This window comes from Mercurialis annua, linkage group LG7 (assembly GCF_937616625.2).
Source record: "Mercurialis annua linkage group LG7, ddMerAnnu1.2, whole genome shotgun sequence".
NCBI classification, from domain to species: domain Eukaryota; kingdom Viridiplantae; phylum Streptophyta; class Magnoliopsida; order Malpighiales; family Euphorbiaceae; genus Mercurialis; species Mercurialis annua.
The window spans coordinates 438195-452117 of NC_065576.1; the positions used below are offsets into that span (position 1 = coordinate 438195).

A 13923-nucleotide genomic window follows, 5' to 3' on the forward strand; every position below is an offset into this window, starting at 1 on the left:
AATTTAGGAGTTAATGAACTCCTAAAGCAATCCAATACCCTTCCCCCAGCACTGAAGGCAGACTCAGAAGCCACAGTAGAAATGGGAACACCAAGAATATCTCGAGCAAGCTTAGACAAAATTGGAAACCTTTGGGCATTCTGCTTCCACCACTTTAAAACCTCAAGTTCCTCTCCATCCTCCATTAAATCCTCAGTAAGGTATACTTCCAGTTCACTCTTTCGAGTACTTGAAGTTCCCATTTCTATTCTATGCTGCTTAAATCTTTCTTTCATAACTGAAGGAGGCTTTCTTGAACTGGATGCATGCACAAGACTGGGGACTGAGCCTGAGGCATTGCCTCCTTGAGGTTGAACCAGTTGGGTTTGAGAACCCACAACAGCAGTATTGTTTCCACTTCCACCACAATCATACAAGCATTTGTACTCATTATACAAACTAGTTAGCTCATCAACAACAGACTTAAACAGAAGCAGACCCTTCTCATTACCAAACATAATTTTCAAAGAATATTCCATACCATCTAACTTAGAGGTAGGATCAAATATATAAGCAAAAAAAAATCAGCTTGTTCATCTTTTCAGGATCGCCCCAATACTTATCAAACTTAAGTTTCATTTTTTGACCCACCAATTTGACATCAACATCACTGCTTTCTATCATATCAGACAGAACCACATTCAAATCACAAATCTCTTGAAAGTGCATATCTGCAGTCACATATAGAGAACCAGATATTCGCAAAGTGACATAGTAAAAATGAGATAGACAATCAGCAAACTTCCTTACCATTTCCCAGTCTAAAGCATCAGGAATGCCACCATTCAAATCACTTCTAAAAGAGGACTCATCCTCATCAAATTTTTCAAAGGCTTTTTCATACAAGCATGCAGTGGTAAGCATCAAGAAGGTTGAATTCCAACGAGTGGGAACATCAAGACATAAGCATTTTTTAGTTTGAATGCCTACAAACTCAGCAGCCTCTTTGAATTTTCTAAGCCTAGCAGGACTGTTTCTGATATATCTAACACACTCCCTAACTTTCTTAACAGAAGCATTCAAATCCTTAAGACCATCACTTACAACAAGATTCAAAATGTGAGCTATACATCTCATATGCAAAAACTGCCCCTTAGCAACCCCAGTTCCCCAAGCAAGCAATTTTTTCCTAAAGGTATTGACTGCAACATCATTACTAGAAGCATTGTCCATAGTAATGGTAAACACATTTTTTAGACCCCAGTCAAGCAAACAATTCTCTAAAGACTTGGATATATACTCACCCCTATGACCAGTTACAGGCATAAATGCAATAATACGTTTATGCAAAACCCAATCATCATCAACCCAGTGGCAAGTTACACACATATAATTAATCCTCTGAATACTTGTCCATGTATCTGTTGTTATACTGACCCTCTGACTATGACTCTTTAAGAAAGCTTTTAGTTTTAACCTTTCATCAGCATACAATTTAAAGCAATCTCTTGTAACAGTCCACCTAGAGGGTATGATAAATCTAGGACAAGCAGTATTCATCAATTTTTTAAACCACAACCCTTCAACAAATCTAAATGGTAGCTCATCTGCAATTATCATATAAGCTAGAGCTTGCCTAACAGACTCTTGACAAAATTTCCAGGCTCCCACATTAACTCTATTATCATCAACAACATTACCAACAACAACAGGATGCAATGTCAACAAAGACTGCCTAGTCTGCTTACTATGTGGGTTTTTTAAGCAGGCCAGCATGTGTGCTCTTAAAGTAGAAGTCCCATTCAGTTTACTATGACAATTATAAAGTCTAGCACAGTACAAACATTTTGCAGTAAGGACTCTACCATTATCATCACACACTCTGTCAAAATGATCCCAGACAGGAGATCTACTAACCGTTTGCCTCCTCTTTCTAGATTGAGGATTAGTATCAATTGCTTGCTGAGGCACAGGTTGAGGTCCAGTGGTTCCCTCAATCAATGACGCATCAACAGGAGCAGGACTGGGAGCAATATTGCTCTCAGTCCCAGCTTCTTGAACTGTAGGCATCTGTAAAATAAACAAGAGAAAGTCAGATACCTTTGAATTAACAGAATACAAAATATAGTAATAATTAACAAAATAGAAAAAATCATTTCTTACCATTGAATCTGTTGCCATCAGATTCTTAATCCCTCAATAAAAAAGAAAGAGATCAAACTTTGCTCCCACCAGAAAGTCTAAGATCAAACTTTTGATTTTGATTCCAACCAACAGAACAGAAAGAGATCAAACTATGCTCCCACCACAAGTAAGGTTCAACCACCAACACTTTAATCCTCAAAAACCATAGAAGAGATATGAATGAGTAATAGAAAATAATTACAATATCAAACACAGAAAGACACGAACAGGTTACAACAAAGTACTCACCTTTTTTCAATCTGATGTTCACAAATGAAATGAATCGGTGCTCAAAAGTCAGATCCAACAGATTAAGCACGAAATATGCAAGAATCAAACACAAAAAGAGAGACCCATTAGTTAAAATCGAACACAGATACTTCAAGCATGAAACTTGATTAAAAATGAAATCAAAAAACTAAAAAACCCTCACCGTGATGTTGTTCTTCACTAATTATTAACAGAGAGTTAATAAAATTGGAAGCATGTTCTTTTAAATGAGAAACAACATCATGAACTGAAAAGGTGTAGATGAAACTCAAAACGAGTTACAATCAGAGAGTACAAGAGAAAGAGCCATTGATTTAGTAGAAAATTAGGGTGGGATTGAGTGTCTGTGAAGAGAAAACGAGAGAGAAAAGGTTAGGTTTAGGGTTTCATTCAGTGAACTGAAGAGAGAAAACGAGAGAGAAAGAGGCTGTGTGCAAAATGAAATGAGCGATTTAGGTTTAGGGTTTTTTAACGAGAGAATATATACCCTGCACAAAACGCTGCGTTTTTGTGTAGGGTTACTCGCTGAGTCACACGCTCTGCTCTCCCCACGTGCGAGTTCCTTCAGTTTAAAACGACGTCGTTTTCTTAATCGGTTTTTCGGTTAAATCGGTTGACTCATAACCATAGCCGAATCGTTTATCATTAACCGAAATTTTCCCTATACCTAGACCAAACGGTGCCGTTTTCTTCATTACTGCCGAATTGAATTTCCTTATTCGGTTTGATTCGGTCGATTTAATTCGGTCGATTTGATTTATGCACACCCCTAGTCACTCATAACTACACTCCACTGTCAATTCAATTGTAGTTAGAAAACCAATCAAAATTGGCACACATGTGATATGAACGAACTAAATCAGCATAAATTTCACATCAAAAAATGTTATGCTGCAAATTTAGCATAGACCAGTTCTCTGAGCCGGTTCGCCTAGAACTGCTAGCACACAGTCCTCATCTGATTATCTCCGAACAAATTGACTTATGAGTGATTTAATAGTGACGCTGTCCTAAATTACAAACAAATTGTAATTCATCTTGTGTTTAAGATTGCTATTTAATCAAAACAAAGTCTATTCTGCAGTGTCGTGAATTTATCAAAATCTGACTATCCCAAAAAAACTTTTCAGTCAACAAACTTTTAAAAGCAATTTTTAAATTTAATTAAGGTCTTATTTCTCTCTCATCTCTCTAAACTTTCTCTTTCTTTTCAGAAACCCTAGTCACAACAAGAGGGAGGTGATTTTGGCCATTTTTTGGTTCAAAATCACCTCCATACCTTCTCGTTTTCTGTTCAAATCTTGTATTAGTTTATTTTGCGTCAATAATCACAGTTATGAGATATGTTGGTATTTTTCTTTCTTCCTCTATGGATGTTTTGTCTTCCTTTGTGAAGTTCTGGCTCGTACCCTTTATGGGTTTTGCTATTTTCTTGATGGAATTATCTACGGAGTATAGATATGAAGTGCTATAAGTATAAATCTTATTTTTAATATTCTCTCAATCGGACTCATTCAAAGACCAAAGAGTCGATTTGTTGTTTAAAATAACTTTCGAGTGGAGCGGACGGATCTTTGAGTTGCATATTCAAAGAGTTTCGTCAATGCGATTGAAGAAATTAGATATGATTTTCTGTTATTTTACTGATGTTCTATTATTGTACTTCTTGAATGTATTGATTTATTCAATATTTGATCAAGTTGTATTTTTATTTCTCTATTAATGTAATTTTCATTATTCTAAAAAAAGCAATTTTTAAATTCAAATCATTAATAGAATTTAATGAGAGTATAAAGAGATTACCCCAATAATTCATCTTACAAAGACTCTATCAAATCCTCAAATAGTGTGTTTAGAAAAGTCACACTTTTCTTCTTTGTAGTTTAAAGTGACATATGCATCTCTATCATAAGAATCTCCTTAAGAATTTTAATACCCGAGTCCATCTTCAATTTGAATCAACGAATTTCAACACTTAAAAATTGGTGGCTTCTCTATCTCCAAAACATCTTCTTTGCGTCAAGTAATTTCACTTTCGAATTTTGAAATCCTCCAAATAATATTTTTGCCATAATAATCATAATACATATTAAATCTGAAAATCAAATTGGCTATGATACCAATTGTTATGACATTGATACCGATTGTTGAATCTTTGGTACCAATTATCTTGACCAGTTCGTGACCGGATTGGTATGCGCAACGGAATCGAACCTATTTGGTAGATATTTAATTATAGATTTGATCAACAAACAGTAACAATGGAAAAATAATAAAATAGAGTGCGAATTGAAAAATAATTTAACACCCTAATTTGGTGGATTTGTATGAGGGTTGAGGAGGGTTAAGAATGATTTTTCAACCCTCTAAAACCTTTTGAAAAGAAAAAATTTCAAATTGAGGTTGAGATTTTCCAACCCCTGTCAATCTTTACTAACCTCCAATTTATCCCTCAATCCAAAACTAAAGTTAAAACCGTCTTTCATATTGTCTCATTAGGTGCAACAAATTGTTTTCATTATTTTTCGAAAACTTTGTTGCCTTATGATAGATTTGGACGTGCCAAAAATTAAATCTAAATTTTGTAATTTTGATTGAAAACACAAAAATCTCAAAATGACTTTAAAAATAACTTTAAAAACACAATATAATTTTACTATTCGCCGTCTATATTTATTAGGTACCGCCTCTAAAAATTATTATTTTTGCCCTTTAACTAAAAGCAAATTCTCTTAACTTGATTTGAATACATCGATTATAATGACGGATAATGCTTACGATTCGTCGGGAAACTAGTGTCAACAATCTGAAACGAGTGTATCCAGATTTTCCAAAATAAATTACTTATTTTTTCGAATTTTTTAATTTCTTTTATTTAACTTGTATAGGACGACGTTCCCAAATGACATTTATCAAGAAGAGAAACGCCTCCATGGGACATTTCTCAAGAAGAGAAATGCCCACGTTTCTCTAAAAGAGAAACGTCCCCTAAGGACGTTTCCCCATTTGGGCCGACGCGATCCCAGGGCGTCGACCCATAAAAAAGAATTAGAAATAAGCAAAAACAGTAAAAAAAAACAAATTAACAATTACTTAGCAGAGGTTTCCGTCCTTTATTTTGGCTAAATTTTAACATTTATATTGTAAAATGTAATATTCGTTGGTCGAGCTTGAATGAGTTAAGTGGATTTGGATATGGATTTTTTTTATTTTGAAATAGGTTAAAGGATATTTTGGTAAAAATAGATAGTACCTAATAATTTAGGGGTGGTATTTAGTAGTCTACTAAATTTATTGAGGTTAAATTCTAAATGATAGCTTTAGTAATTGAAACTGCAAATAAAATTGAAAACGAAACAGTTTTACATTAAAAAAAACTACGCCTTCCGTCCCGTTTAAAAGGAATATATCTCATTTTTATTTTCCCTTCTAAGAAGGCCATATCATGTTTTCTGTGCTAATTTATATGAATTTTTTTATTTTCTTTTCTCTTTTCATAATGAATAATTATTAGTTTATACGCAAATTATATAACTATCGTTAATAGGAATAAAAAAGTTATAATAATTAATGCGTTCTTAATTTATGTGTAAATCATTTATCCCTTCTTAAACGATACAGAGAGAGTACAATTCTCAAATTACAGATTGCATACTCTTTTATGATAAATAATTAGAAGGTCTAATTATTTAAAAAGTCCCACCTTGAACTTTTTTTGCGTTTATACCCCAACCTAGAATTTTTTTTCAATTATAACTCTACCCCAAAACACTAAATTGATCTCTTTTTATCTGAAAAAAAAGGTTAAAATAGTCATTTATTTTTAAACTATATTCTTGTTAGACGTTAAGATATCTTCTTAAAAAAATCTACTAACAATAATTATTTAATTTATACCAATTATTAATAATTTTTTTAAATTAAAAACCATAAAAAATTAAACTTTTTGATTTTTTTCTTTAAGAGGAGCTCGAGCTCTTCCTCCTTCAAACCTGCTCCTCCTTCTATGAAAGGAAGCATGAAGGAAGGAGCTGCTAGGGAGCGAGCAGCTCCTTCCTTCATGGAAGAAAAAGAGCTACTCCTTCCAAAAACCGGAAAAAAAATTATTTGTTTAAAATTTAGTGGCGGATTCTTAAATCAGAGAAATATGGTGGTAAATTGGAATATCTTTTAAATAATTTAATTTTTTAATAAATATTTTAAAAACAATTAATTATTAGGATTTATTTAAATATTTTTAAAGTTGAAGAACTTGTTTGTATTTTTTCAAATAAAAAAAATGATATAACCCTTCTATTTGTTGTTATTAATATTCTAATATTTATATTATTTAAATCGTCAATTACATCTTTAAAAGGGGTAGAGTTGAAACCTAAATACCCGATTGAAAATTTTTCTAAGTCGGGTATAAACGCAAAAGAAGTTTAAGATGAGTTTTTTTTAACTAATCAGGCCTGATTAGAATTGGGGTGGGTATTATGTTTTGTTTGCTATTAATTACAGTAATTGATGATAGGTTTTGCAGGGTTGACTTGTAAAAAGTAAAATTGCAGGTTCTGTTTGAAAGAAAGCATACTCATGTCAACTTTGCAGGATGGGTGCATTACTCCTAAGGTTCAGGTTTGTAATCAATCCATTTTGACCGTCTTGTTTGTTTTTTTCTTAAAAATAAACTTTGGTGCAGGGAAAGTACTGTGCTATGTTTCTATGCTGGCTTCTTGGAACTGGAGCGCTCTTTTCATGGAACAGTATGCTCACTATCGACGATTATTACACCTTCCTTTTTCCGGTATCTCCATATTACTGTCGTAAATTATGCTTCTGCAACTTCTTAATTACAGGACTTGTTCTGTTATTTCATATCACCTTGTAGCTTAGATAATCCAATTCCTAGTTGATTATCAGTTCAGTGGCTTGGTTCATAGCTCAGAATTGGCTCATAAGGACTTCTCATTATTTACGATTTCTTTCTTTGACTAGTCTTGAATGAATTTGAACAGTTTTGTTCTTCGCAGTGCTGCTGCTATCGCTGCGATGTTGATTCGCCTCAATTTTCGTTTCTTATGCAGAGATACCATCCTTCGAGGGTCCTCTCTCTCGTGTATCAACCTTTTGCAGTTGGAACAGTTGCAGTACTTGCTTACTATGAGGCCAAAATCAATACGAGAAAACGGAATCTATTTGGTTATGTCATATTTTTTATAGGTTCTGTCATGGTTTTAGTTGTGAGTACACTTTGAAGTTTTAGCAAACTATTTATCTCTCTGAAATTTTATCAATATACAGCACATTAGCACATCATTTAAATCCTCACTTTTACTATGATGCAATAGTTGGACTTAGCAACATCAGGAAAAGGAGGGTTAGGGGCTTTCATTGGAATTTGTGCTATTAGTGGTATGTTTGGATTTGCAGATGCTTTTGTGCAGGGTGGGATGATCGGAGACCTCTCCTTCATGGAATCTGAATTTATTCAGGTCAGCATATTTGGTTGAGCTCACAACATGTTGCAACTTATCCCATCTTAAACTAATTTTATTGTTGGTTTTAACTTAGTGTGGTCTGAATTTATGCAGTCTTTTCTAGCTGGTATGTCAGCATCGGGGACTTTAACCTCCGCGCTTAGGTTTATTACCAAAGCAGCATTCGAGAATTCTAGGGATGGTCTACGCAAAGGAGCTAGTATGTTCAATGAAATTCTTTACATTCATATCCTAATGTTTTGTTTGTAAACTTCTAGTTTAACAGAAAATCATAATATTGCCATAGCTAATTACTTTTTCACTTCAAACTGTAGTTTTATTCTTTGCGATATCTGCATCATTCGAGCTAGTGTGTGTGTTTCTCTATGCACATACCTTTCCAAAACTACCCACTGTGAAATACTACCGCTCAAAGGCAGCTTTAGAAGGATCAAAGACTGTTTTAGATGATCTTGCTGCTGCTGGCATCCAAGCATTACTCCAAGAAGAAGTATGTTTCTTTCCTTTTATAATGTACTGGGGTTTATGAAAAAGTTTAATGGCATATTAACTTATAAGACGGTGCTATTTCAACAGTCTGAAGATCCAAAACAGCATGAGAGACAGAGCAACAAAGAATTATTGTTACAAAATATAGACTATGCAATGGATTTGTTTCTAACATACGTGCTTACATTGTCTATTTTCCCTGGATTCTTATCAGAAGATACAGGATCACATAGTTTAGGCGAATGGTATGTCTTTCGCTTAGATACATCTACATATGAGTGCACATAATTTCTGAGTGTGATAACTTTTCAGGTATAGCCTAATTCTGATAGCAATGTTCAATGTATGGGATCTTGTTGGGAGATATGTTCCACTCTTGCAATCCTTGAAGCTAGAGTCACGGACAGGTCTTACTATTGCTGCGGTTTCTCGATTTTCACTGATTCCAGCTTTCTATTTTACTGCAAAATATGGAGACCAAGGGTGGATGATAATGCTCACATCCTTCTTAGGGTTAACCAATGGTTATCTCACCGTCTGCATCCTTACTTCTGCACCGAAAGGTTACAAGGTTTGTTTTGAACCAAAAGATTGTAAGGTTTCGAATAGTAGTAATAAGCTGAATACTAGTAGAAATTAATTAAATTTTATTGCATTTCTGTTTTCTTAGGGACCGGAGCAAAACGCGTTGGGGAATTTGCTGGTTATGTTTCTGCTAGGTGGTATATTTGCTGGGGTTTCACTTGACTGGTTGTGGCTGATAGGCAAAGGATGGTGAGATTTAGTGTCATTCACATTAAGGAACCACCAGATAGGAAGTTGTAGATGAATCTGGTCATTAAGAACATCAGATGCTGTGCAACAATGGCAGTTTCTGCAAGCAGTGTTTCAGTTCAGAGTTGATCATATTTGTTGGCAAGCATACATGTTTTGTGGCAAGACTCAAGAGTGCTGCATAATCTTTTTCTACCAAGTCACAACAGCCAACAGCCTTCCAACCTTTGGAGTTATGGACAGCAGCAATATTCACTTGGGCCATTAAACTATAAGACTTAATTGGGTTTGGTATTTGTGTTTAAAAAAGATCATTCAAAAATATTATAATTTGTATTTACATCTTTTAGTTTCAGGATCAAATTATGTGGTCATTAAGTTTAATCTTGTTAATAGTTAGAGTTTTATATGAATGAGAACTTATTAAAGTTAACAGTTAAAGAACAAAAAGGACCAAATTATTAAAAAGGGACTAAAATATTGAAAAAAATTAATGTGATGACTAACGAGTGATTGAAAACAGAAGTTCAAATGATATAAACGTTAGTTAATACACTCTATGATTGTGAGTTCAATTTTTTCCACAAACGCTCTCCTTTCTCCTATTATATAAAAAAAATAAAAATTCAAAAAAGAAAATTTACATTCATTTGAAGTCTTAAAAAACGACTTAACTCTTAAGTGACAATTTGCCCCTTCAACTTGTAAACAATGGGCAATTAACACATAAATTAACTTTGTGGGCAAATTAATCACGAATTTGTTGATTGTGGACAATTAATTTCATTTTAGCAATTTGTCCCCTCAACTTGTAAGCTAATTGTTCTCAAAATTGGCAATTTTCCCCCTCAATTTGTAAATTAATTTATCCAAATGGAGTTAATTGCCTATAATTATCAAGTTCATGACTAATTTGTCCACAAAATTAATATACGCATTAATTGTCCATTGCTTACAAGTTAAGGGGGAGAAATTGCCATTTAAGTCCTTAAAAAACAAACTTTTTTTTTCCAACAACTTTTTTCTACTCTTAAATGGATAAGGGTTCAAACAATAATTAAAAGGGATAAAATTGTGGATCAATGCTTCTTTATTTTTAATGGTAAAACCAAAAAAAATTGTAATTTTTTTTTTGTATTATTAAAAGTAAGGGATCACATTGTTTTGTTAAAAACAAAAGGTTAAAAAACAAGTGTTAATTATGATAAATAAGAGGGTTTGTGAATTGATTAAAGAAAAAGGTATGTGAATTATGATAAATAAGAGGGTGTGAAGAGTAATTTGCTTTTTAAGTTGGGTTTGGTATGGAAAAAGGACTTGTAGTTAGTGGGTCCTATAATCTAAATGAAGACAAACTCAATTATGGCTTGAACATGTGAACCAATAATTTAATCAAACGTACTAATGAATGTTTTTCTATTGAAAACTTTTTGAATTTGAGTTTAATAATCTTAAATCCAAACCCCAACACATTAGTCCCCAAATTGTTTGCTTATAATTGTCAATTAATGAACGACCAACATACTCACCCCTAGGGAGAAGAGGCATCATCTCTCGATGTTCATCACCAACACCAAAGCTGATTCCTTTCTTATTAGTACTAATTAATTAATCAATCAGCATTGAAACTAAACTAATCATCTTAAGTAAAAATCACTTAATTTGTATCAAAATGAATGAACAGAGACAGAAATGTGTGAAGAAGAGCCGAAATTTACAGTGAGCAAAAGGACAAAAACATACCCCAAAAAAACCAAATAGCCTGTTTTTGTCTACTTTAGCTTCACGTGACCCATCACAGTCCTGCTGCCAAAAACTATAGACCATCACTCCCAATTACCAATGTTGTGACAGACATCTAAAAGTATCCAAACATGGAAACTATAATGATTATGGGTATAACAGGAAACCCTAGCAAAGAAGATGAAGAAGATTGAGCCTTTTCGAACTGTAAAGAATCAACAGCCAAAGGCATGTTTTCTTGGTCAGGGCTGCACTTGGATTGGTGCGGCGGATGGGCGCTGTACATGATGGCTCTTAGAACGGCTGAAACTGTGGGTATATACTCTGTTTTGTTGCGAGCAAGTAACCATGTGAGACCCATCAATTGACAGTCTCTGTTGAACATCTTGTTGGCTCTCTCGTCTCTTCCTCCGATCTCCGTCTTGTTGCTGCCTTTTAGCTGCATTATGCCCGAATTATGTGAATTTAAAGAAATTAGAATCTGGGTAGTTTGATTTTAGCAAGTAGAAAGTAAAAAGATAAAATCTTGAATCAATATATAATTATTGCTGAGCTAAGAAACAAATTGTATGCAATGTAAAAGGTTAAATGAGACAAAGGGCACATGGGTTTGTTGGCTTTGTTTTTCTTGATACAGAAAGGCACTAGCTTTACTTATTTTCAATTCCCAAAATCCGATCAAGAAATGGTGGAATTATTGGTTTTGAATTGAGTGGGATGGGTATTTATATAAGCAGATTAGTAACATAATAAATGCAACTCCATATAAATCGAACTAACATAATAAATGCAGGTGAGAAATTACCTTTTGAAGGGCACCAAGACATTTAGTACAGCCAGAGTATGAGGAATTTCTACAATTCTTTTCCAAATTCTTGACAGCAGCAGTCGGAGTAGCATTATGGAAACCAGAGCTGACATTGAAAGCTGCAGGGCAACTCAGTGAGCTTATTTGATGAAGCCTTATCCCACAAAAACACAATATAGCATCACAGCTCGCGTTCGGCTGCGGTATTTTCACATTCTTGCTTAGCAACGCACTTTGCAGCGAGTTCACACATTTTTGTGAGTCGTCAGGCATCATTGGTAGCTCTGCTTCAGCAGATGCAGCGGGGGCAGAGGCGGAGACTTGGAGGGCGTAGCGAGCGTGAGCAGCGAAGAGCCATGCGGCTAACACCGGGCAGCACCGGCTTCTGTCGAGGTCTCTGCCGCAAGCATCGTTGACTCCCCCGAATAGCTCTGCTGAGAGATCCAACCGGCACACCTGTGACTCGGTTTGAACAGGGAAGGCTGGGACTGTATTTGGGGATGAGTAGTCTCCTGGTTTGAGTGGCTGGACCGGTTCTGCTAGTAAACCAGCGAGAGAAGGAGTACACAAGGTGGAGAAGACGATGAGTGTGACTACAAAAGCTTGCATCTTTGCAAGCATATATAGTGAGAGAATGAAACTGAAGATTTGGGTTTGTTATAGTTTTGATCAATGAGAATTGGGAAGGGAAAAAGAAATTGATTCAAGATTTGGAGTTGTTCTAGTTGAGGTTAATTGATGTGAATAATGAGTGAAGAAAAGTTTTAACTTTATATACAAATACAGAAAAGTAAAAAAGGTGCATGGGATGAGATGAGTGGGTTTGGTTTTCTTGGAGGTTTGGTGAGGTGGAGAGAAAGAAGAAGCAATATATGTTCAGACTTCAGACAGTGAATAGAAAAGCTTTGTGGAAGATGAGTTGGCAAAAGTGTCCCTTCTTTTGTTTGTCTGTGGGATTAGTGTTTTTTTGGCTAATTCATAACTTTGTTTTTCATTAACAAGTTTGATTAACAAAAGTCACTTTTAGAAACGGGAGTCGGATCATCCATTGTTTTCTCGTTAAAGATTCATTTACCACTCTAAATTTTGCGTAAACGATCAATTAAGACTGTACGAGAAATTTTTAAATAGACCGAGACTACCATGTTATTTATAGACTAAACTAATCACGTTATAACACCTCATTAAAATGATGACAAAATCATATTAAATGTGTAATAAATGTGTTCAAATTTGAATGACGATATTACAATTTTACCATCATTTTAATAAGGTGTTATAACGTGATTGGTTTAGTCTATGAATGATGTAGTAGACTTGGTCTATCTAAAATTTTTTCAGACCGTACTCATAGTTCAAATAATTCACTTTAAATTTGAGATTTAAATTTGTTTTATCTATTTAACTTTAAATTATCCAATAATATTCTTACACAAGTCACCAATTTGTATATGATGTCGTTTTACGGATAAAATAAGACAAACTATCAAATTAAAAGTGTTTTTATATGTGAAAGTTAAAAATTTACCAGGTTTAGGAACAAGATAAATTTTTGTTGTTTGTCTTATGTTTTAGCAATATCACAATAAGGGTGTCTATTTAGTTGGGTTCGATTGAAAACCGAGCAAAACCGGATAATCAAAGTTTAATTTATTTATTAAACCAAATTAAACAGAACTTTTAATTTTGAAGTTCGAAAACCGAACCATATCCAAAAAATTTGATTTGGTATGGTTCGATTCAGTTAAAACCGAAATTGTTTATTTTTTTTTATTTTTTTTCATTTATTATAAAAGTTCTCAAGGAATCAATTAAAGGAATGCTTTCAATAAATATTGTTTGTTCTTACATATCCCTATTAATTTCTAAATTAATTCCGCATATAGTTTTTATATTAAATTTAATTCAAATATTTAACAATTATTGTCTATAAATTTTTATATATGTTGTACAAAATTTATTTAACTTATATATCAAGAATAATTAATATATATATATATATATATATATATATATAAACTTAATTTTTTCTTTTATGTCTTAGTTTGGTTTTTTCAATTTTTAAAATATCTTTAACATCAAATTTTACCTAAATAAAAATTTGGATCAAACCACTGCATAACCTAATCAAACAACAAATTTTAGTTCGGTTAAATTCAATTTTTGGTCTGTGTTTCAATAGATGGAGATAGT

At 33.7% G+C, this 13923-nt stretch overlaps 2 protein-coding genes across 5 annotated transcripts; one reads left to right on the plus strand and one right to left on the minus strand.

The window, feature by feature from the left end:
• Positions 1-6883: 6883 nt before the first annotated feature.
• Positions 6884-9563, plus strand: LOC126656470 (equilibrative nucleotide transporter 3-like). Of its 4 annotated transcripts, none has more exons than XM_056103665.1 (10): positions 6884-6902; positions 6987-7047; positions 7118-7222; positions 7503-7658; positions 7767-7910; positions 8010-8115; positions 8231-8406; positions 8493-8650; positions 8718-8976; positions 9076-9563. In XM_056103665.1, exons 2-10 carry the CDS (start codon positions 7012-7014, stop codon positions 9181-9183), a joined length of 1248 nt encoding a protein of 415 aa, XP_055959640.1. In that variant the 5' UTR covers positions 6884-6902; positions 6987-7011; the 3' UTR covers positions 9184-9563. The 4 variants fall into 4 exon arrangements, with proteins under 4 accessions (XP_055959640.1, XP_055959639.1, XP_050207002.1 ...); XM_056103664.1 differs by having other exon boundaries at positions 6885-6902; positions 6987-7053; XM_050351045.2 differs by lacking the exon at positions 6884-6902 and having other exon boundaries at positions 6914-7053.
• A 1258-nt stretch (positions 9564-10821) lies between these two features.
• Positions 10822-12657, minus strand: LOC126656552 (uncharacterized GPI-anchored protein At4g28100). The gene is made up of 2 exons (XM_050351142.2): positions 11728-12657; positions 10822-11361 (listed from the first exon to the last, which is right to left on the minus strand). The coding sequence occupies exons 1-2, from the start codon at positions 12349-12351 to the stop codon at positions 11038-11040; spliced, it is 948 nt and encodes a 315-aa protein (XP_050207099.1). The 5' UTR covers positions 12352-12657; the 3' UTR covers positions 10822-11037.
• Positions 12658-13923: the final 1266 nt, after the last annotated feature.

Coding starts and splice junctions, on each gene's coding strand:
- LOC126656470 (XM_056103664.1), top strand. CDS start 7,012: ATGTCAACTTTGCAGGATGGGTGCATTACTCCTAAGGTTCAG. Junction 8,407..8,492: donor AAGCATTACTCCAAGAAGAA/GTATGTTTCTTT, acceptor CTATTTCAACAG/TCTGAAGATCCAAAACAGCA. Junction 8,651..8,717: donor TCACATAGTTTAGGCGAATG/GTATGTCTTTCG, acceptor ATAACTTTTCAG/GTATAGCCTAATTCTGATAG.
- LOC126656552 (XM_050351142.2), bottom strand. CDS start 12,351: ATGCTTGCAAAGATGCAAGCTTTTGTAGTCACACTCATCGTCTTCTCC. Junction 11,362..11,727: donor GTCTTGGTGCCCTTCAAAAG/GTAATTTCTCAC, acceptor GGCATAATGCAG/CTAAAAGGCAGCAACAAGAC.